Source organism: Lepidochelys kempii, chromosome 27, assembly GCF_965140265.1.
Source record: "Lepidochelys kempii isolate rLepKem1 chromosome 27, rLepKem1.hap2, whole genome shotgun sequence".
Classification (NCBI taxonomy): Eukaryota; Metazoa; Chordata; order Testudines; family Cheloniidae; genus Lepidochelys; species Lepidochelys kempii.
This window is the reverse complement of record NC_133282.1, coordinates 16,416,531-16,437,631: the sequence shown is the minus strand read 5'-3', so window position 1 is coordinate 16,437,631 and position 21,101 is coordinate 16,416,531. Positions and strand designations below refer to the sequence as shown.

General features: G+C 50.3%; 1 protein-coding gene across 2 annotated transcripts; it reads right to left on the bottom strand.

Moving 5' to 3' along the window:
- Positions 1-1,439: 1,439 nt before the first annotated feature.
- On the bottom strand, positions 1,440-19,864 carry ORMDL3 (ORMDL sphingolipid biosynthesis regulator 3). 2 transcript variants are annotated; one of them, XM_073325541.1, is made up of 5 exons: positions 19,756-19,850; positions 18,510-18,552; positions 10,965-11,170; positions 8,455-8,606; positions 1,440-6,846 (listed from the first exon to the last, which is right to left on the bottom strand). In XM_073325541.1, the coding sequence occupies exons 3-5, from the start codon at positions 11,136-11,138 to the stop codon at positions 6,711-6,713; spliced, it is 462 nt and encodes a 153-aa protein (XP_073181642.1). In that variant the 5' UTR covers positions 11,139-11,170; positions 18,510-18,552; positions 19,756-19,850; the 3' UTR covers positions 1,440-6,710. The 2 variants fall into 2 exon arrangements, with proteins under 2 accessions (XP_073181642.1, XP_073181641.1); XM_073325540.1 differs by lacking the exon at positions 18,510-18,552 and having other exon boundaries at positions 19,756-19,864.
- Between the last annotated feature and the right edge of the window lie 1,237 nt (positions 19,865-21,101).

The window sequence follows — 21,101 nt, the reverse complement described above, 5'->3', positions numbered from 1 at the left end:
CCCGCTACACAAAACTAACCAGCCCGGCTGGGCTCTGAGGTAGAGCTTCCTGTCTTCCCCCACATGCTGCCAGATGAGTCTGATGAGTGTAACTGCCCAGGCTGCTAACTCAGTTCTCCTGGCTCAAACAACATCTCTCTTGCACCAGATGTGAGCCAGAAGGCTCCGTGCTCATGGAGGCATCATCCGAGGTGCCCCGCGTTGCTGGTGTCGATTCTTAGAGATTTGCGTCCACCCATTAACCTAATGGCCTGATGCATTGTAACCCCCCCTGCCCCATTGCAGCTTTGTCCTGGTCAGAGATCTGCAGGGTGCATGCATTTCTGATTCGTTTCAAGGCACTGACTTGTAACCTGCAAAGCGCCCCAGGGCTTTGGACTGCTGCATCTTTTCTATGTAGGTTCTCCTGCTGCCCTCAGCACTGTAGTATGTGAGTACCTGCCTGTCATGCCTTAACCAACATATCCTGCACTTGTTCTCTCACCCTCGCCCCAGGGAGACAAGTATGTGCAGGGCCATGTTTTGTTTTGGAACTTTTGGGGGACTTCTCTCAGGACCGCCCCCTTCTGCTGCCACATGATCCCACTGCAGCTGGGACCCTTGAATTTGCCCTCCTTCCCCAGATAAACTAGAGCAAGCTGGCAGGAGGATGTTGTCAGTGACTCTGGAATCCACACTCCTTCGTGGCCTGCCACAGCCTGGATTTGCCAATACTCAGGCCCTGCTGCAACAGGCTGATCGCTGCTTCCAGGCCTTTCCTGAGAGGGCAAGTTGAACACGGCCTGGGAGCAGAGGGTGGGGTCCAGCTTTATTGTGGTCTGGGGGTTGAGCTGAGTGTCTGTAAGCATCTTCCCAGCCTGTGAATCAGCCAGAAACCAACCAACTCACCTCCTGCTTTTCAAACGGAAGATCAGACGATTATCCCAACCAGGACTTTATACATTTCTGCCCCTTCTATGTGGGCCTGGGGTGGTGCCTGCCTCCAGTTGCCTAGATTTTTATGGCCAAAGGGCCCATTCTGACCATTTAATCGGGCATCGTGCAGGTCTGAGAATCTCTCCCAGCAATTCCTGCCTCCAGCCCAACAGGTGATTGAACGAGAACATCTTTTAAAGACAACCACTTTCCATTTGACAACTCCAAGTGATGGAGAATCCATCTGATCGCTCATGGATCTGTTCCAACAGCTGATTTTCCTCGCTGCTAAAAATATGCATCTTATTTCCAGTTTGCACTTTGCATACCTCAACCTCCAGCTCTTTGCTCTTGTTATGCCTTTATCAGCAAGGGGATAGGAAAAGCCAAATTAAGTTACCAGCATAGGTTTGCGATCTGATACTCATTTGCCATTTACTGGTTTCCCCCACTCTTGGCAGTACAGTTTGCGATTAAAATGAAATTGATTCGCATACATATCACATGTAAAGAGCCTACACAGGTTGTTACATGAATACTGACCTTTATTAGTTTCTCTTAGAATACTGTACAAAGGAGTAATAAAAATAATATTCACACTTTGTCTTAGAAAGTTCCTCTAGATGAAACTTTTTTGTATACCCCAAAATGAGAGGGAACTGGAAAAAACAACGAAACTTCTATGTACAATGCAAGAAGGTTCCATACAAAACTGATTTAGCTTGCTGAAGTTGATCCAAAGAGTGTATTTTGTGCACCTATTTTATGCACGATGGTAAATCAAGCAATCTATCTCACTGCTATTAAAGAAAATCATAATATGCAATAGGAGATTCTGACTGGGTGCGACTGTCAACAGTGACCCAGCTGTTGTCCCCTCTTTGAGGACCAGTACCGTTCTTTTAATATTTAAATTATTTTTAAACTGCAGCTGCTGCTTTAAATAAATCCTCATTGACTAAACAGCCTTAGATCTCGGGGGGTGGGGTGAGGAGAGAAGGTTCCAGTCTTGCACTTGGACCACGAGGAAGGGCTGTATAGTGTCAGGTTAAAAATCCAGCTGCTGGAATCCAATTGCGAGACTGGGGCCTTCACTCAGCAACGCCAAGCTGTTGTTCCGTATCTTCTCCAAGCGGGAAGATGCCCTTTCTGTGCTATATGGACAAGCGCACAGTTCTCTCAGTGGTGGATGAAAAAGGCTTCCCAGCAACAAGAGCAGGCAACACGAAAGACTTGTGTCAGGCCAATGTCTGTGAACTGGTCTATTATTATAGATTTTAAAACCCCTCATTTCTTTATTGCTTCTCTGTATCCACAACAGACAAAACTACATTGAAAAGCATTAGCTGTACTGAAATTCACACCTACCGCTATGCAGGGAGCCAGCACAAGGCCTGGGGGAAGATTTTCCCAAGGGCCTAAGTGATTTAGGCACATAAATCCCAATGAAAGTCAAGGGTCTAACTCACTTAGGTGCTTTACACAAGGGTTGAATTCCACTCTGGGACCACCACACTTGGCTGCAGCCATATTAGAGAGTCTTGAGCACTTAAAATTCCTGCAAACTTCCCCACCCTGGGGTGCACGCAATCCCTCTTCTCCCCAAAGAGCTTCCTTGGTGTGTGCGCCATTTTCTCCAACTCTCCATGGCCTGAGTGGCCCTTCATCATTTGTCTTCTGATTCAGAGCTGGCATGTCTGGCCCATTTCACACCCACCCCTGTTTTATAAAAGTGGTTTCAATGCAAAGTTTCAGGAAATCTACAGTGTGGTTTGTTCAGTAATGTTTGGACTAGCGTTTCATGGCTTTTTCCTCTCAGATCACCTACGAGTGCCTCGTGAAGGGGGCTGTTCCCCATCACTGCACACTCAGACTCCCCCTTCTGAGTGACATTTTAATGGAAGCTCCCCCTGCACACGGAGGGGGAACAGATCTCTGACACATAATTATGCATCGCTCTTTTTAAAAGAGATTTTGGTTAAGTCCTAGGGCCTGATTCCCCTCTCACTTGAGCCAAGTAAGGCCCTGATTCAGCACAACACTTAAGTGTGTGCTTAAATTCCATTGACTTCTGTGTGTCTTAAGCACATGCTGAAGTGCTTCACGGAAACGGTTTTCACTGAAATGCTCATAAAAGAGAAATCATTAGACTTGCCTATGAATGTCACATCTTTGTAAACCCGTTGAGGAAAACGCTCACTCCGGGTTTTAAACTGCCCCCCTGAAGAGATCACGATTTTCAGTAGCTTTACATTTCATCATTAATTTAACAGAACTGATTACACATGACCAGTGTCACTGAACCCGCAAACAGTGCAGGTCCAGACCCCAGCTGATGTAAGTCTGCCAAGCTTCACCACTCCACAGCGGCCAAGGGCCTGGTGCCTAGCGTCTGCTTACATTTCTGCTACAAAATCACTTCAGCTTTCCATAGTTTACATGCATGAGAGAGAGGGAGGGAGAGAAGGCAGAACCTACATGTATCCAGGAACAATGGTTTTAAGCAAATAAAGAAAAAAAGTCTATTTATGGTGGGTTTTTTGCAAAAACACAAGGATAAAGTGATTCCTGCCCCACTTCTCTGGGTCAAGATTCCCACCTTTAAAGTAACTATTTTGTCTCTAGTTAGGTTTCTATTTGTCCCCAAAGCTAGATTAACATCACGCTGCATGTTCCATCTCTTTCACTGGAGAAGGTTCAGCATCAGCATTGTAATTCTGTGACCTGCCAGACCTCTGCATTTGTCCAGCAGCGTGCACCTTAGACTAGGCACATCACCCCAGCAGTCTGGGCGAAGGTACTGTCTCTGCAGAGCAGAAGCCTGCCGTCTCACCGTTGCCATCTGAGGCATGTATCTACAATGTTCATTTCTGAATCCACTCAGACATTCTCACCAGAAAATAGCACTTGCCTAAAACTATTTTTTCCCAGAAGTCACCGGCTAGTAGCTTGAAAAGTGCACTAGCCCTGGGGTATACAGTACATTAACCAAAGCAACCAGCCACTCCCAGCCACGTCAGAGATGGGGGGTGGGGGGGGGGAAAGGAAGAGCCTTGTATTAAATAAATTAACCTTCTGCATTTGACAGGCTCCATTTTTCAATAACCCAAAGCAGGTTCTCTCCTTCTCTGCCATCAGCTAATTCTTCTCACCATCTTCCTTTTCACTAATACTTACAGGAGCATTCCCGTCTTTGAAGCGCTTAAGAGACAATGGCTAAATAAGCCTCACAACAGCCCTGTGAGGTAGGTTGATTATTTCTCCCCCCTCTGTGGGGTACAAATGATGAACCGGGGGCAGAGAGGTTAAGCAGTTCACCCAAAGGCAGGTGAGGAGTCAGTACAAGGGCTGAGATTCAAATTTGGGAATTCCTGTCTCCCAGTCCTGTGCTTGGACCCTTAGATCAGGTCTAAACTTCATCAATAGTATCCACCATTCTACCTGCTCAGTTCCAGAGCTGCATCTGCCTAATGCAGGAACTAAAATGTCTTCTTTAAAATGTTCACCCGGTCAGAAGACTCCAGACAATCAAATCACCACCAACAAAAAAGTCACCTTCATGAATGTGCAAGGGTATCATGAAAAATATAAACAAAGGCATATTTCAACCAGCATATTGACCCTCTAGAAAATCCTACGGTTACAAAGAGTGGACAGCTACCCCAGCCACTAGGGGCCAATTCTGTTGCTAACCCTTTGCTCTAGCTGGCAAATTTTTTTGGCCGGGGGGGGGGGGTGGAAGGAGGGCGAGATTCAGTGTTGCAACTATGCTTCATCCTTGGTTATCCAAACCTCCCTGTTACATTGGAAATGCCCTCCGCCCCCCATCTACTAATTACAAGCCTCTCATTTACCCCAATCAGTGATTATCAAAACTTTATTCAACAATCTCTTTCCACACTGGGATTATTGCATTTCTACTGCAGACTATACTTAAATTAAAAATCCCACCTTGTCCTCCAAACCAGCTCCTGACTCTGTGGATAACTAGCTTGTCTGTTAACAGCCACTTAGTAGAAACACACACGTGCTTTACTAGGTAGGGTTCCCTCCCGCACACCAATGCAGGGAGCAGAAACCGGGATCGCTCCACTGAGCAGCCTGAAATAAGCTCCTGATGCATAAACAAAATCAAACCAGTTAGAAACAGAAGGTTGGTTAGTCAGCTCCCCTTGTGGTTTAACTTCCCCCTGCAAAGCTGCATTGCCCCTTACTCTTGGGCTGCAAGTTCCACCCACTAACTGACAGGTGCCGTACCCCACCTCTGGATCTAGCCACCAGTTCAGGGGCAGAACGGCAGGGCTTTGGATTTAAACAAATACAACAAATCTGGACAATGAAGGCGACAGCGAAGCAAGAGTTGGTCGTCTTCCTGCTATGCCCAACACCTTCACTGTCCAGACCCGGACAGGTGGGTAGCCCTCTGCAGCCATGGTCGGGGGAGGCGATAGACTGCACATCTCAGATTTTCTATGCCACTGATCAGTTAAATGCTTCAACGACTGGTCAGATCCATTGCCCTCTTGCTGGCCTGCCACATTTGCCGTCTGCTCCTGCCTTCACTTAGCAACATGGCCCCATTACAATATTCCCGTTCTACAACTCCTTTAACCTGGCTTGTGGCTCATAGTCTGCTGCTGACAGGTCATCAGCCCAGCCAGAAGTCCGAGAGCGGTTTTCTGCATGGGCTGTCACATGCGGAGATGTGCCCACCACTGGTATTTGGCAAATGCCAGTGATCTAGATCTAGACACTGGAGACCTGGGCAAAGGGGGCGGAAGACCGAGACCCATTTAAACTGATCACAGTCACCTCTCTGCCTGTACCAGCCCCCCATTACCGTGCCTGACGACAATCCATCCTTCACCTAGAGCAAGCCTGTCAGTCATCAGCCTTTCCCCCTCCTCGAGCTCCACATCAGGTGACTCAGATCACTCTGATGGGCAGAGTTAACATTTTTAATCACACCTCTTAGCCCTAGGTGGCAGTAGGATTAAGGGTAACACTGCGGGGCTGCATGTGATGGGGGAGAACATTCCCCCTTGCCCCATCACACACTCTTGAAAATATAACCACTTCCGCTTTAAACAAAGACAGACTTTGGTTATAGTTTAAACTAACAGAAACAACTTGGAATCCAATTCCCCCCTCCCCCCCCCAATCATACAAACTGTACTGTGGAAAATGGGAAAGCTTTGCTAGAAATGCCAGGTCGCTCCTTCCTGTTTTCTCATTAGAAAAAGTGATTCCCTCCCCAGTGGGAGGAGAGAGGTTTAAGAATAAAATCCACCTCCCAAAATTAAAGTGGCCAACTATTTTTTCACATCTGGGAAATCTGGCCATGCCCCCCTTTAATTTCCCCACGTAGCCCTTTGTGAGTGCATCTAACCTCAAAAAGGGCCAATGTATTTTAAAGTGCATTTGCCATAGTAATAACTACTAGCTCTTAAAGCTTTCTCCCAACCCCTGCTCTTTCCATTCAGCGTATTGGAGTCTCCCCGGAGACTGACCTATTTGTACCTTGACATCTCGGTCTATCTGCATCTACTCATGATACAGGAGCACAAGAAGTCCACCCCCCCAGTCTCCTGCTTCCAAGCTAAACTCTACTCAGGATTCTGCTACTCCAGAGTTTGCTTAGATTTATTGGGCTTGAGGATCCTGCATGCGGTATACATGTCTATTGGATACTGCATTTAAAGAGCCGCTGTGAAATTATATCCTGGTTTGGGGGGGAGAGAGGACTAAGAAGACCGGATTTCCCCTTCCACTTCTGCTCACTGCATCCAGGGAGCTCAGTACTTGTTGATCCCAAAGATCCGGACTCCATGGAGCTGGGGCAGCTTGGGGATTAAGACGCTCATCAGGGAGATGGTGTTGATTATGAAGTGTATCCGGTCATATTTCGTGTAGAAACTGGTGAGGAAATACCTAGGGGAGAGAGAGAAGCAGAAGTTGAATCACAGTTACCCACAGCTTCCATCACTCCCCGGGGCTGATCTCAGGAGAGATACTGGTAGCAAGCGACTCATTGACTGCTTTTCCTGCTACAACCCATACTGCGCCCGCTAGCCGACTCCACCTCTGAATCTAGCCACCGGCTCAGGGTAAGGAGGCAGGGCTTCAGATTAGCCCACCAAAGCAAAGCTGGGTCAGCTAAAACAAACAACAAGGATCTGGTTTCTAGCAGCTAGTGAACCCCGATTCCAAAGTGGATTTAGTCTCACACTGGAGGAATCTCAGTCTCTCTCCTCTTCTGGCCATGAGCTCTGGTCCCAAAAGACTTGAAACAGCTGAGAAACTTTGCACCAGTAGCTAGTGTGCACTTCCAGCAACGGACGCGGCAGAGACTGGCCCTTCAGAAATATCTTCAGTCGATGTGATGGAGCCTACCCTCCACCCCTCGCACTGTGGATGGCTAGAAAACAACATTTCCCAGCAGCGATTACATCAGTCAGAACTGAAATGTGGGTGGCAGGGGAGCGAGGGGGAAGAGAGCAGTGAAAAGCAAGATGTTCCCCTTGTTGATGTGATTTTACAGTCTGATCCAGACTCCAACGCTTCACTCCACTGGGACTCTGCAGACTTTGGATGCTCTAAAGAATTTCTCCATCACACTAAACACAAACTACTTGTCTTTGCTTTCAGAGCCCCTTACGGCCTCTCCCACCCTACTTCTCTCTCATTCCCTCCTGAGAGTTTGACACCTGCCTTCAGTAAAGCCAGGGTGCCAGCCTTCACTGCCCATCTGTTAGATTTTCAGACGAGCACCTTCATGCTTCTCCCTTGCTGCCCCTTGTGCTGGGAAGGAATTCCCCATAAAAATCCACAAAGCCATCTCATCGCCCCCCACCAAATCCCTTCTGCCATGAGGCCAAATCCAATACCCCTGGTCTGGAGGCTAGATTCAGCGATGGGGTCAGTTAGTGAGTGTAACTTGACAACAGTCAAGCTGCTGGTGGGCTGAAACTATTGCCTGTTGGTCTCATAGAGCTTGCCCCAAACCATCCCTAGAGTATCCACTTGTCTCTTGTCTTATATGTAGATTGTTCACTGGGGCGGGGGGGGGAGACAGAGACAGTCTTTTTGTTCTGTATCTGTACAGCACCTGGCACAATGGGGTCCTGGGTCTGTGACTGGGGCTCTTAGCTGCTACCATAATACACATAAATAACCTTAACGTTAATAAGAATAATGTTAATCACTGCCAGCCCTGCTGACTTGTGAGATAGTGGACCTTCGAAGTGCATCAGGGCTGCACTGGTCTCTTTCCATCAGTGCTTTTTATTGGCCTGACCCAGGCTGAATAGCACCGTGACACAAGCTCAAAGCAGATCCCCAAGACATCCACGCCAGGAGTGGTGGACAGCAGCACAGATACAAGTGGGCTACGGATACTGTGAATAAATCGGTTATTGCAACATACGTGGATCTGCTTTTAGGCCACTGAGCTAGCATTGTTTTTGGAGGACAATGGAGGGCTTTAGCTTCGTTCGACAGGGTGCCGCTGCGACCCGCCAGCCCGCCCGAAGTACTCACAACACGATGGGCGTGATGGTCAGGAACTTGCGCGATGCCGTGAACTGCACCCCATAGTCCATCTGCTCCCAGTGCGTGAGCAACCGGGCCTTCCCCTGGTCTGGAGTCTCAAAGGGCGTTCCTTTCACGGTGTGCAGGAAGATGTACATGCTCTGTAGCAAGCAGGAGCAGAAGGTAAAACTTGTGTAGCCCTCTGAGACCGGGTGTCTGGAGAGATTCATTTGAACTCAGCCAACAACTCATCCCTAGGAAAGCTCTTACACTCGCAAGCTGCAAGCCAGGGCTGTGTCACTAGGGGGAGCTGTTGTCATCTGAGGTTTTTTTTGGGGGGGGGGCATTGGCAATTAGGGTCCCACAGGATATGAGCCAGTTACAGCCCAGCGAGGAAGCCTGCGTTCTTGAGCTCAAGCTGTAGCAGCTCCTACTTCTAGCTCTGGAGCTCCCTGGTGCACTGGCCAAGATGGTGACAGCCACATTAGGAAATTCAGATCCCCGGCATCAAAGGAGAATATGGAGTGGAATCAAACTTCAGTATCGCATCTCTTCCTGATGCACAGACTTAGGCGTGAACATGGCCATGCAGTTGCACAGACAATACCAGGTGCTTCCTGCCTGTCGGCCAGGAGAAAGCCTTTGAAATGGAACAGCCACAGACTCGCTGCCCTCGGCCCTGCGTTGCATGTTAGTGGTGTATGCTGAGAGTGGCATCTCCCAGGCTCTATTCCCAGTTCTAACCTCAACTGACATTTCATCCCTACGTGCCACAGTTCCCTCAGTCAGCTCAGTGGACTGAACACTGCATTGGGCACTCAGGAACCCTGGCTTCTATTTCCAGCCCTGGCCTTGGGCAAGTCAACCTCTCCGTGCCTCAGTTTCCCCATCTGTAAAATGGAGATAATGACACCAACCTCCTGTGTAAAGGACTGTGAGCTCTACCGGTGAGACGCACTAGATAAAAGCTGAGTATTATTGTAACTGGACCTTAAGCAATCTCCTGGAAAAATCCCACTGACACTCACTCCAGTTACACACCAGCAACAAATCCTTGGATAAGCCAATGACAAATCTGTTGGCATTGTTGTTTATGAACAAGTGCTGCTGGCCCTTTAAAAGCCTCCCGCTCCTAAGACTAACCACTCTAAACTGGACAGAGGCCAAGGCAAGGAGGTCCGATTGGCACAAGAGCAGAGCGCACCAGTGCTGATCTCAGCCCTTTTGCTCTGAGCTCCAGCTGCTGATTGCTCGAGATCTGGATGGTTTTTACAGGCTGGGGCGTCAGGGGCCCTGCGAGGGAATCGAACCTTGGCCTATCTGCGGCCAAGGTCTCTGATTAATCTCAGGCCGAGAGTCACTTTAACCAAAGGGCACAAACAGACCAGCTGCTGTGTCTGTGTTAACATCTGGGTTTCTCTGACCTGGAAATCAGGGAGCAAGCTGCTGCATGGAGCCACGGTCTGATCTCGGGGAGACACGCAGATCGAAATGAGGGGAGTCAGGAGGGGGAGAATATGTCATCCGTGAAAAGCGGGTGGTGTTTTTCTCAGCCCCAGAGGAAAAGGTTCGGCTGAATGGCTGCGGTTGTGTCCTGTCCCAGCAGAGGGCAGCAGTGTGTCCACTCACCCGCCCCCCAACCCCCCCCCCCCGAAGCCCACACCTGATGGAAACGGACTGTTTCATTTCTGTGATCCACTCGAGTCGGTGACACCCCGTTCACATCATGCACTTGCTCCAGATACAGTATCATTAGTCTCAGACAAATGGCCAACAACCCCCCACCCCATCCCTCGGTTTTGTACCCTGGTCCTCTCACATGGGCCCATCCCAGCTCACAAGTCAGCAGCTAATTTTTATAAACCCTCCACCCCTGGGTGCAAAAACCCACCTTGCCCTTCCTGCCTCTCCCTTTGTTGCCAGTAACACCAGAGGATTCCTGGGCAGCTGGTCCCCCTCTGGGCCTGACCCTCAGAGGGTGTGAGGCTGTCATAGCTCCTAGTCCTTGATCTTTTAGCTCAAGCTGTAGAGACCCACCCAGGAGGTTGCAGGTTCAACCCTCTGTGTCAGCCAAGAGGACAGTGGTCACACACAGTTCCCCCACCTTGCACTGCTCCGCCACGCGTCCGGGGGCCAGACAGTAGTTCACACCCCACAGCCTATTCCCGCTCCTGCGGGGGGCCTGTTCGGGTGGCTTTGGTGATACGGACACTTGCCTGGATGGGAGCTAGTCTGAGACCCAAAATCAATTCAGGCAGAGGACACTGAACAACACGTTTGGTTGTTACCACACGGGCTGGATTTGAACCCGTGACCTCAAGGGGTAAGGGGGCTGAGCCTGGGATGTGGCTGCTCAGTCAGCTGGACTCTAACCCACACACTCGCAGGAACTCAGGACTTAGGGGGTCTGATTTCACTGTAGGATCCCTCAGCAGTACCCCCTGAAGGGCTAACCACCCATGTGACCGAGCCCAACTGGGGGTACCCCATGGGGCCAGTTAGCTGTGGTGCCCCCTTACCATGTTGTGGATGATGTTGGTGAGAGTCCAAACCACAGGGACACTGAAGAAGGGGATGCTGAGGAGGACCACATGCAGCAGGCCAATCCCCAGCACGTAGGAGAGCCAGATGCCCCGGCTGTTCATGACGCGGGTGTTGGGGTTCACCTCGCTGTGAGCTGTCCCCACGTTCATGCTGGCTCATGTGTTGGATAGGCAGTCCTGAACTGAACCAAGAAGAGCAAGAAGCAGGTCAGTGCAAGGAGGCAGCAGACTCCACTAAGCTAGAAGCTAACCAGAACCCTCCATGCAATGACCCCATCCTTCCCTGTCCCTGCTATTCAGCCAAGACCAGCCCAGCATGGAGCATTGTCTTGCAGGTAAAGCACCTGACAGGAAGTCAGGACTACCGGATTCTGTCCCAGACACTGCCACCCTCTCACCACAAACCTTGGGCAAGTCACTTCACTGCCCTCTGCCTCAGTTACCCTAGTTATAAAACAGAGACGACAGTCTTGTGTGCGAGCTAAATCCACTCGAGTTTGAGATTCAGGTGGAAGATGCCAGGGAAACGGGAAGCATCTCTACACTGGGGTATTTATAATTCTAGTGGTATATTCTGGTGGAACCAGGGCACATGGATGATTTCAGTCCTGTGACTGCCTGTGAAGAGCCAAATGGGTAATTTCACAGCATAATATGGACCAAATTTTCTTTCGCAGGACACATTAAGACCCTGGTCCTGAAAAATCTGGAGCATAGTTACCCACATGCTGAAGTGTTTGCAGGATCTAGGCCATTACAGGTCCTAAGAAAAACTTCAGGCCCGATTCTGCAAAGTCTTAGTTGTGTGTAACCTTACACCTAGGATTAGCCCCATTGACTGCCATAGGGTTCTGCGTACCTGCAGGAGCCTCCCCACACTGACCCACATCACAGAACTGGGCTCTTGTTTTATAAGCAGTTAAAAAGAAAAGTCTCCCAATTAAAGACTTTGCAGAGATCATTGCAGCAATGGGTAGGAGAAATGAAGAGCTCCAGGAGAGGACGGAGAGAGATCCTTTGACAGCAAGGTTAGGAACGATGCAGGGAGGTCACTTCACCACTGGGTGCCTTACAGGAGAAGGCTCCCACCCTGCCGTGGGGTAGGCTGTGCAGACCCCAGGAGCAGCAGGGAAAGAAGCATTTTCAAAGCAATTCCGATGAGGCCAGAAAGAGAGACTCACTACTGGAAAGGAGAAGATTGTCAGAGGTTGGATTTGGTGCCATACACAGCAATCCGTAAAATCTCAGGGCCTAGGGCTGCTGCACTCATTCGCTGGCATAATGAAACAGGTTCAAAAGCAAACACCAGTCACAGGAGTCAATACAGAGCACGCTGACTGAACTTTCATCTGATGATGAAACACACAAGCAGCAGGAGAAGAATGGAGCTGGACAGACCTATCTGTAGCCAAGGTTCGAATGCTGCTACCAGCCTACAGGGATAAAAAACCACCATCACAAAGCAAACAGGAAATGAGGCTTTTCACCCCCGCCGCATCAGATCTCAGCCGGCTGCTGTCCAGCTGGTACACTCCAAAGCTGGAGCCAATCGGAAGGCAGATTGTGATGTCATTCAGTCAGAGCGAGATCACAACCAAAAAACTCAGATTCCAGAGACAGCCAAAAGGTGCTAATGATGGGCCCACTCCTGTGAGCATATTGCTCCCAGGCAGTGGGATAACTTGTGGTACTGAGCAATGAGCTCACTGCTAAGCCAAGGAAGCAAGTATTTTCAGGCTCAGCTAGAGTGACCAGATGTCCCAATTTTATAGGGACAGTCCTGATATTTGAGGCTTTTTCTTATATAGATGCCTATTACTCCCAACCCCCCGTCCCGATTTTTTACACTTGCTGTCTGGTCACTCTAGCTCAGACCTTTGTGGGACTGAAGCAAGGAACCTCATCGCCATCTGTCTCCCACAGGTGCCAAGTACCAAGGTGCCAGCACACCTTCAACAGAGCAGTGGGTGTATTCGCCATCACTTGAAGCCTTGCTAAAAGACTCTTCAGCTCCTCCACCACCACTTCCTGGGCTCAATGCAGGAATCACTGGGAGGGCATTTCGGGGCTGTGCTATACAGCAGGTCAGACTAGATGATTAGACTCGTTGCATGCATTATGTTAAGGGTGTATGCAAGGTCAGGGCCAACATTTGGAAACGTTTGCCCATCCCTGGGTGCTTCTTAAAACTAATTTCTATATATTTTGTCAGGCTTTATTCCAAAGCCGCTTTGTTGCTTTTTGGCAGATTTTTCAAAAAGTTGACAGATTTCTGCATTAGTAGGCGCATACAACTTTGTCATTCAAAGTTTAGTAGCTACCAAAGTACAGATGCAGAAATGAAAAGGCCTAGACAAGCCAGGCTCCCTCTTCCTGGTAAGTTTCTAGTGCTGTTGCTGGTTTAACTCCAATGGCCAGGAGACCAATTTGCTGCTGTTCTCCAGCTCCCACATGCCCACGTTGTGTGGGAGGCGGTTTTGCAGCCAGACCTCTTGTTGGGTTCTCTATGCAGCAGCCAGATGTTCCAAGTTTCCTTACACAGAATCCACAGAACAAACACTCTCCCTCCTGCAACCGCTGTTGGCCATGCGGCGTCCTTCAGGCCTCCTGTAGTCACCTGCGGATGCTGCTCAGCATCAGACATTCAACGCGAGGCAGGGCTGCGATCCGACAGACACACCCATTTCTCTGCCACTTAGAAACCTCGACACCCCAGGCCGACAAGTGGTTATGCTTGGAGAGGACTTTGGACCTGCTCTACTGCCTGCAGACAGGACACCCCAAATCTGCTAATTGCTCAGCTTCTCATCACCACTTCCCCGGATCACAGCTCATCCCCCGAGAGGGGCCAGCCATTGATATGCTAGTGGGAGACAGAGGCATGGTCTGAGCAGGGGGCTAGGAGGCAAGAACTCGTGAATCCCAATCACAGCTCAGACACTAACCCCATCTTCAGCCTTAGGCAGGTCAAGTAGGGCCCGATCTGCGGCCCATTGGAGTCAATGGGCAGACTCCTACCGACCTCAGAATCGCATGCTGAGGCCAAACAACATGTTGAATATCAGCTGCTTCAGTATCCTGGGTGTCCAGCTTGAGGACACTCTGGCTTGATTTTCAGAGAGGGCTGAAAATCCAACTCAGCCCCAGAGAAAAAAATCAGGCCAGTTGCAAACTAAGAAGGCACTTTTGAAATTCAGGCCCGTCGCCTTTTTGTGCCTCAGTTTCCCATTTGTAAAATGTGGATTAGAAATCAACTTCAAGTGGACACCATGGGGATCACGGCCCACCGAGGACATCCACCACTGAGAAATATCAGAAAAATATTGCAGATTCCATTTCAAATTCTCTCTTCTCCTGCCTAAAATACCCTGTCATCCCTTTTGTCCAGGACACCCCTGTTCCTGGATCGATAGTTACATCTCTTGTACAGAAGTCATCCCTAGACCCACTCTCTCCACGCCTCACAGGTCTCTGCGTCTTATTTCAAAGGTTGCTTAGGAGCTGCTAACGGCCCCTCCCCCGCACAACACAGCTTCTTAGCTTTACAGATGGGATTTGTTCACCTCCAGGAAAAACAAAGCACGTGAGAAAAGTGATGGAAACTTTGCTCCAGCCCCCTCCCTCCTTCTGAAGCAGATGGCTGCTAAGCTCCAATTTCCCAGCAGTGCAACTGTTTCTCAGGGGTGGAAAGACTTTAATGTTTTGCCAGGCTGAGCGTGAAGGTTGGGATTGTTGCAATGCTGGAGAGCATCCGCCCAAGGGGGAGAAAAGTCCAAGTAGTTGTGGGAGCTAGACCCATCTCTGTGACAGACAAGTCTATGGAGCCTTCTACCTGCTCTGTTCCAGTCCAGCATCCGGACCACCACAGCTCTTCCAGTCCTGGCCTCCCAGCACACCCAGCTGTCCCAATGCTCCTCAATCCTGACCCGCAGCCCCTGCTATGCCAGCCCTGGGCTCCCACCACATGCTTTGTGATGCCACTCAACCTCAACTCACAACCGCCTGACTATCCCCCATGGAACCTGCTCGGCACACAGATCACATGCGGAAAAGGCAGCAGTAAGATCTGGGGCGCCATACAGAGTCTGAGCTATTGTCTGGGGTCCCCACGTCCTAGAAAGCGCTGGGGTCATGAATTCTCCTCACCACACAGGATCAGATGCAGCTCTGGCCCAAACCAAACATTCAGCTGGAAGGAGACAGAGGTTTGTGCTGGCAAAGAGCAGAGCTTGTCCCGGAGGGCAGAGAAGTGACTCCCAAGAAGAACATAAGAACAGCCATACTGGGTCAGACCATGGTCCATCTAGCCCAGTATCCTGTCTCCGACAGTGGCCAATGCCAGGGCTTCAGGGGAGTGTACAGAACAGGGCAGTTGGAGTGATCCACCCTTGTCCTCCCCTCTCGGCTTCTGGCAGTCAGAGGTTTAGAGTCGCCCTCACTAAGGGGCTGCATCCCTGACTATCTTGGCTAATAGCTATTGATGGACCTATCCTCCATGAACTTATCTCATTCTTTTTTGAACCCTGTTATAGTCTTGGCCTTCACAACATCCCAAGGCAATTCCTATGTGAATAAGTACTTCCTTGTTTGTATTAATCCTGCCACCTATGAATTTCAGCAGGTGGCCCCTGGTTTTTGTATTATGGGAAAAGGATAAGTAACACTTCTCTATTCACTTTTTCCACATCATTCATGGTTTTACAGACCTCTACCATACTGCCCCTTAGTGGTCTCTTTTGTAAGCTAACCAGCCCTAAGTTTTTTAGTCTCTGCTTGTATGGAAGCTGTTCCATCCATATCCTTGAATATCTGTGTTGTTCTTCTCTGAACCTTTTCCGGGTCCGCCATATCCTTTTTGGGATGGGGTGCCCAGAACTGCTCACAGTATTCACGGTGTGGGGGCACCACTGGATTTATACAGTGACATTACGATACTGTCTTATTATCTGTCCCTTTCCTAACCTATCATTATTCTGCTTTTGTAGCCTCTTTAACTTCCCATAACATTTCACAATTGCTGTCCCCATCCTGGTCAGGTGTTCAGTAGTGTATTCCTGCTGCTATATTCTTTTTATTCAAGTCTGGAATTTCTGTCTATGGCGACTCTATGGTACAGTCTGTTTCATGTCTTATCTATGGGTTTTTTCTTTTTTTAAGCATATAAATGCCACTCCCCCACCCACAACCTACACTGTCATTCCTATATATTTTACACTCTGGTATTACCGTGTCCTGTCATTATCCTCATTCCACCAAGCTTCCATGATGCCTATTATATTAATATCCTCATTTAATGCCAGACACTCTAGTTCACCCATCAGAGTATTGAGATTTCTAGCGTTCATATATAAGCACTTGTACATTTTGCCCATAATTCAGTGGCTTGCCTTCCTGTGCTATATTTAAATGGCACTCGAAACGAGAGCCAAATTAAACTCTGCGACTCTGCCTGAAGCCAGCAGGAGTTACACCATCCTACACTGAGCCACGCTGGGTAAAGGACTCCAAAGGGAGGGTCCTTTGGAACCAACACAGATGACAAACAACCAACATATTACACAATACATAGTATGTGGGAGATCAGGCTGTTAATGGGCCCATGAGGCAGCGAGCCATTCGCTGGGCGGATGGGCATGATGCCTTCAATATGCATGGCTGGCCATTGGGGAGCGAGCAATTTCCCCACCCTCCTTAATGGGGATGGATGCGGTCTCCTAAAACCTGCTCTTCTCCATAGCGCCCCAGTCGAAGGGCAGCCCTTCCAAACATACCTGCCAGCCACAGGATCAGCTGGAAGGTGGGGACCAGCCTACCACATTGTGTGAGGTGTACAGCACCCGTTTGCTGCAGTGTTATATGGGAACGGGCTATGCCCCACCACTTGCCACAAGATGTACCAGCACCTCCACCCCCTGCCAGATGGGCTCTATAGCTCTGGAGGCATTTAACAAGTCCTTTTTACACCACTATCATGTTAATTTTCAAAGCACTTCGTATTAGCTGATTAGTGCCAGGGTAAGTCTAATTTAGGTGATAGGATGATACTGAAAACCCCCAAGAGATCATTTGGGCTGCATCGTTCACTTCTTAGCACCTGGTATGGTCTCTTTACACCCACTTTACACAGGTAGGAGTGACTAGAGGAGGGGTGAGACCGTGGGGATAACAGGTGTGGGGTGTGCTATGAAGTGCTTTCCAGACAGGTTGGAGTAGAACACACTAGATTCCAACCCCAGCCACCCTGGGGAAACCCAGAATGACTTCTGTGAAGTCAATGGGATCATCTGGGGTTTACACCAGCATCAATGAGATGACGCTCCGGCCTTAATCCGCAAAGAGCTCAGGGAATGCTATGTTGCAAAAAACCAGAGGGTTTGAATGGGGATGTTTTGTACATGACCCACAAGTGCCACAACATTTGCTCAAGCTGAGTGTGTGCAGACCGTCAGTCTGCTCCATTGGGTAGCAGGACCAGGGTTACAGGTTTTTGGAGGAGGGACTGGAACAATAATTACTGATCACACCCCAGATGCACAGAGCTCTACGCATTTACAGTAATAGATGCTATCTAATCAATCCCCACCTGACAGCATCCCAAAGCATCAGCAGCCTCATTCTATAGATGATGCCAAGGTTCTCCAGAGAAGCGAAGTCACTTGCTCCTACCCACACAACAATCAATGGCAGAGCTGTGCTAAGGACCAGGGGGTTCCCAGCTCCCAGGCCCATGCTCAGACCACATGTAACCTCTCACACTAGTTCTGCTTCTGCCAGTGTGTCCCACCTGTGCCCTCTTTAGCTTGTCAACTAGAGCAAAGGGCCTGAACTAAAATATACAAGCAGGATCAAATCTGGATCCATAATTTGCAGCTTCCAAGTGCCATTTCCAGAACACATGATCTGAACAATCCTGAGCACTGGGGGAATGTCCGGATCCCTAGTTATGACCGTGGGGTGATGTGGGGAGAAGGGGTTGGCAGCCATCTGTGGTTGCTGTTATTTGAACATAGTCTGCTGTTATCAAAGCAAACACTGCACACGCAAGCTTTCGATGGGAGTTCCCAGACGACTGGTATTGCTCAGATCATCCAGTTTTATTCCCTGAGCCACCTGAGGGATGTTCGTGGGGCCCCAGAGTCACTTTTGTGAGCTCAGCCTGGGACTTTTCAATGCAGAATAATCTTATCTCTTTGGAAGAACAGGGGCTCCCATAGCATATAGCAAAACTGCCAGTTGCTTGGGTTTCCCCATGGAAATAGCAATATGGCTACAGAAGAGTATTATTTATCTGTACAGTGGTAGCACCTAGGAGCCCCAGGCATGGCCAAGGACCCAGATCCTGTGGTGCTAGGAACTGTACAAGCACAGAATAAAACTGGTCACTGCCCCAAAAAGCTGGCAATCTAAGCCAAGCGAAGATTGCAGGCTGTCCTGGAGAGATGGGTGCCCTGAGGCCTCTCCAGTACTGCTTGGGATGCAGGAGGAAGGGGAAATACATACCCAAGCCAGAAGAGAACCCACCTTACGGGGATCGTGTCCCAGCTTCTCTCAGCCTACAGATTCCCTAAGAAAAGGTCCCAGTCACACAGCATGCCTCTGCTGGGGATTTCCCACAACTGCACGTAGATCCCCATGGCTTCTTGGCAGTGGCTTTTGAGGGCTACGTTGCCTATGAACTGCAGAAGGCCTCTGCTCCCTCACAGCTCCAGCTTCACCCCGCACCTCTGCTTGCTCAGCAGAATTTGTTCCAGTCTGCACTTTCCCCAGATGCCACCCACGATTAACCTCTTCGTGGCAACTTAGGGACTTGTTGCTTCCTAGCTGTGCCAGCCCATTCCACTACATTGTGTTATAGGAAACTGCTGCAGGAGCGGACGCCTTGCTCCAGTCGCACAACTCGATTTTATCCGACAGCTCAGCTGGGAGGCTTTGTGAGAGTCTGTGAGGGGAGGACAAAGAGGGGACGGGACACTGAGTCTTTCACCTCGAGGTCACCAGTTCAAATCCAGCTTAGGCTGGCAGCGCAGTTGGGCCTTTGGACAAAGACCCAGATCACAATGGAGATGGCAGCCTCAGTGGAGAGGCAAAAGATGCTGTCAGACATAGGGACCAAAGGGCCTCTGCAGGCCAGTAGCTGTGTGGGGGGAACGTGGCTGGGGATTTGTGGGAAACTTCCCCATACTGTATCTGCTCTGTGGACGCCAAGAATCTAGGGCTGCCAAGCCACCAAGTCACCTCTCCCTAGAGACCTTCCTTCCACGATACCCCCCTGGGGGCCCCTCTTGTGCTGCTTGCCTGCAGTCTGGATAAAGGCATCCCGGAAGCTCCCTCCCAGTCCTACCCCCCCCAGGTCCCGGTCACCCCAAAAAACTCCGCTCGACAGAACCAACACCCTTTGGAGCGCTAAAGAAAGGTCCAAGGGCCTAACCCCATGATGCACGCCAAAGCCTGCCAACCCGCCCTGGCAGGCTCCCAGCCCCACTCCCCCCAAGGGGGAAGTGGGCACCCCCCCCCAGCTGGCTTCCCGACCTCTCATGGCCCTAGACAGCAGACTCCCCCCATTCCGCCTCCCTCGTCCAGAGTCCAGCACCCCCACACTCCCTTAGCCCCCTTGCCCCTCCCATCACGGGGGCCGCCCCCCCAAGCCTTGCACCCCCCCCCCCAACTCTGCCCCTCAATGCCTGCCCCCCCCGCCCCAGGTCCCTGCCCCCCCCTTCTCCTGGGCCCCTATCTCCGCCCCGCTGCAGACCCCAGCCCCGGTGCTCACCGCGCTGCGCAGCCGCCTCTCGGCCCGGCGCCCCGGGCCTCTCCCCGCAGCCCAGCGCCGCTCCCCGCCGCCGCCGCGGACAACACAGCCGCAGCTGCTGGCAGCTCCGCCCTCCCCAGCACCCCCCCCGCGGGCGCGGGGCGCGCTGGGAAATGTAGTTCCCCTGGGCAGCTCGGGACTCCCACATGTCCCATGGCCCCTGGGAGCCGCCGCCGCGCGCTCCCTGCCAGCTCGCTGCAGATGGTTTTATGCGCTCGTTCATTTTATTGTATTTCCGTGCACTGGTTCCCATCTCTGACTTGTTATGGTTTGCAGCCCCCGTGATTCTCTCATGAATCGTCAGCAGCCCGGGCTTGGCTTTTTACTCCGTTATGGTTCGCTGCCCGTCGGCTGCGTGCCCGGCGCTGCAGGGTACACGCAGGTCCGGCCCTAGGCTGGCAAAGGCTACAGGCCTCATCCCGCACCCGCGTCACTTTCCGACCATGAACGGTCCCACTGAAATCAGCGTAGTAGTAAAGTGAAGTGTGGGCATACATGTTTGCAGAATTGGGGTTGTAAGGGTGCGCTTCAACTTTGTGTGTGAGTAAACGCGCTGAATTCAATGGGGCTAAGCGCATGCTTCACTCTTTGCAAGGGACGGTGGCAAAACCCTCCCTGCCCTGAGAAGCTTGCATGTTCTGTGAGTTCAGCCCCTTCAAACTCGCATATCTTACTCCCACGAGCTAGCCTGGAGTGTGCAATGGAAACAACATGGGTGGATCCTGTTCCCAGATGGAGCCTAATTGAAATCAAATGGGGCTCTGTGGGGGCATGAGTATCCAATCTCAGGAACAGGGCCCTGAGAAATCAGATAAGTAAAGTTATTCACATGTGTAAGTGTTTGCATGGCCAGCTTCTATTTGTCCAGTGTTTCAGCAAGAAGTACGCATTGCAAAGAAGCAGACACTGTGATATAAGTGTGTGATTTTGTGCTGAATAGAGAGGTGAGATGGCCTTATGAACAGCGAATTGGACTGAGCCTCAGGAAATCTGGGTCACTTCTTGCCTATGTTAGTGATCTGGGGGCAAGTCTCTGTCCTCTGTTTCCCACTTGTCTATTTAGACTGGAAATTCTTTGGTGCAGGGACTGCCTCACTCTCCTTTTCTCTCCACTTTCCTCCAAAAGGCTCTCCTGCTTCCATTCACTTCAGTCCTTAATTTCTCCCCCAAATTATCATTATTATTATGGTAGCAGCTAGAGGCCCCAGCTGAGATGAGGGCCCCATTGTGCTAGGTGCTGTACGTATATATAGTGAGAGACTAAGAACTTACAGTCTAACTAGACAAGACAGACAAAGGAGGGACAG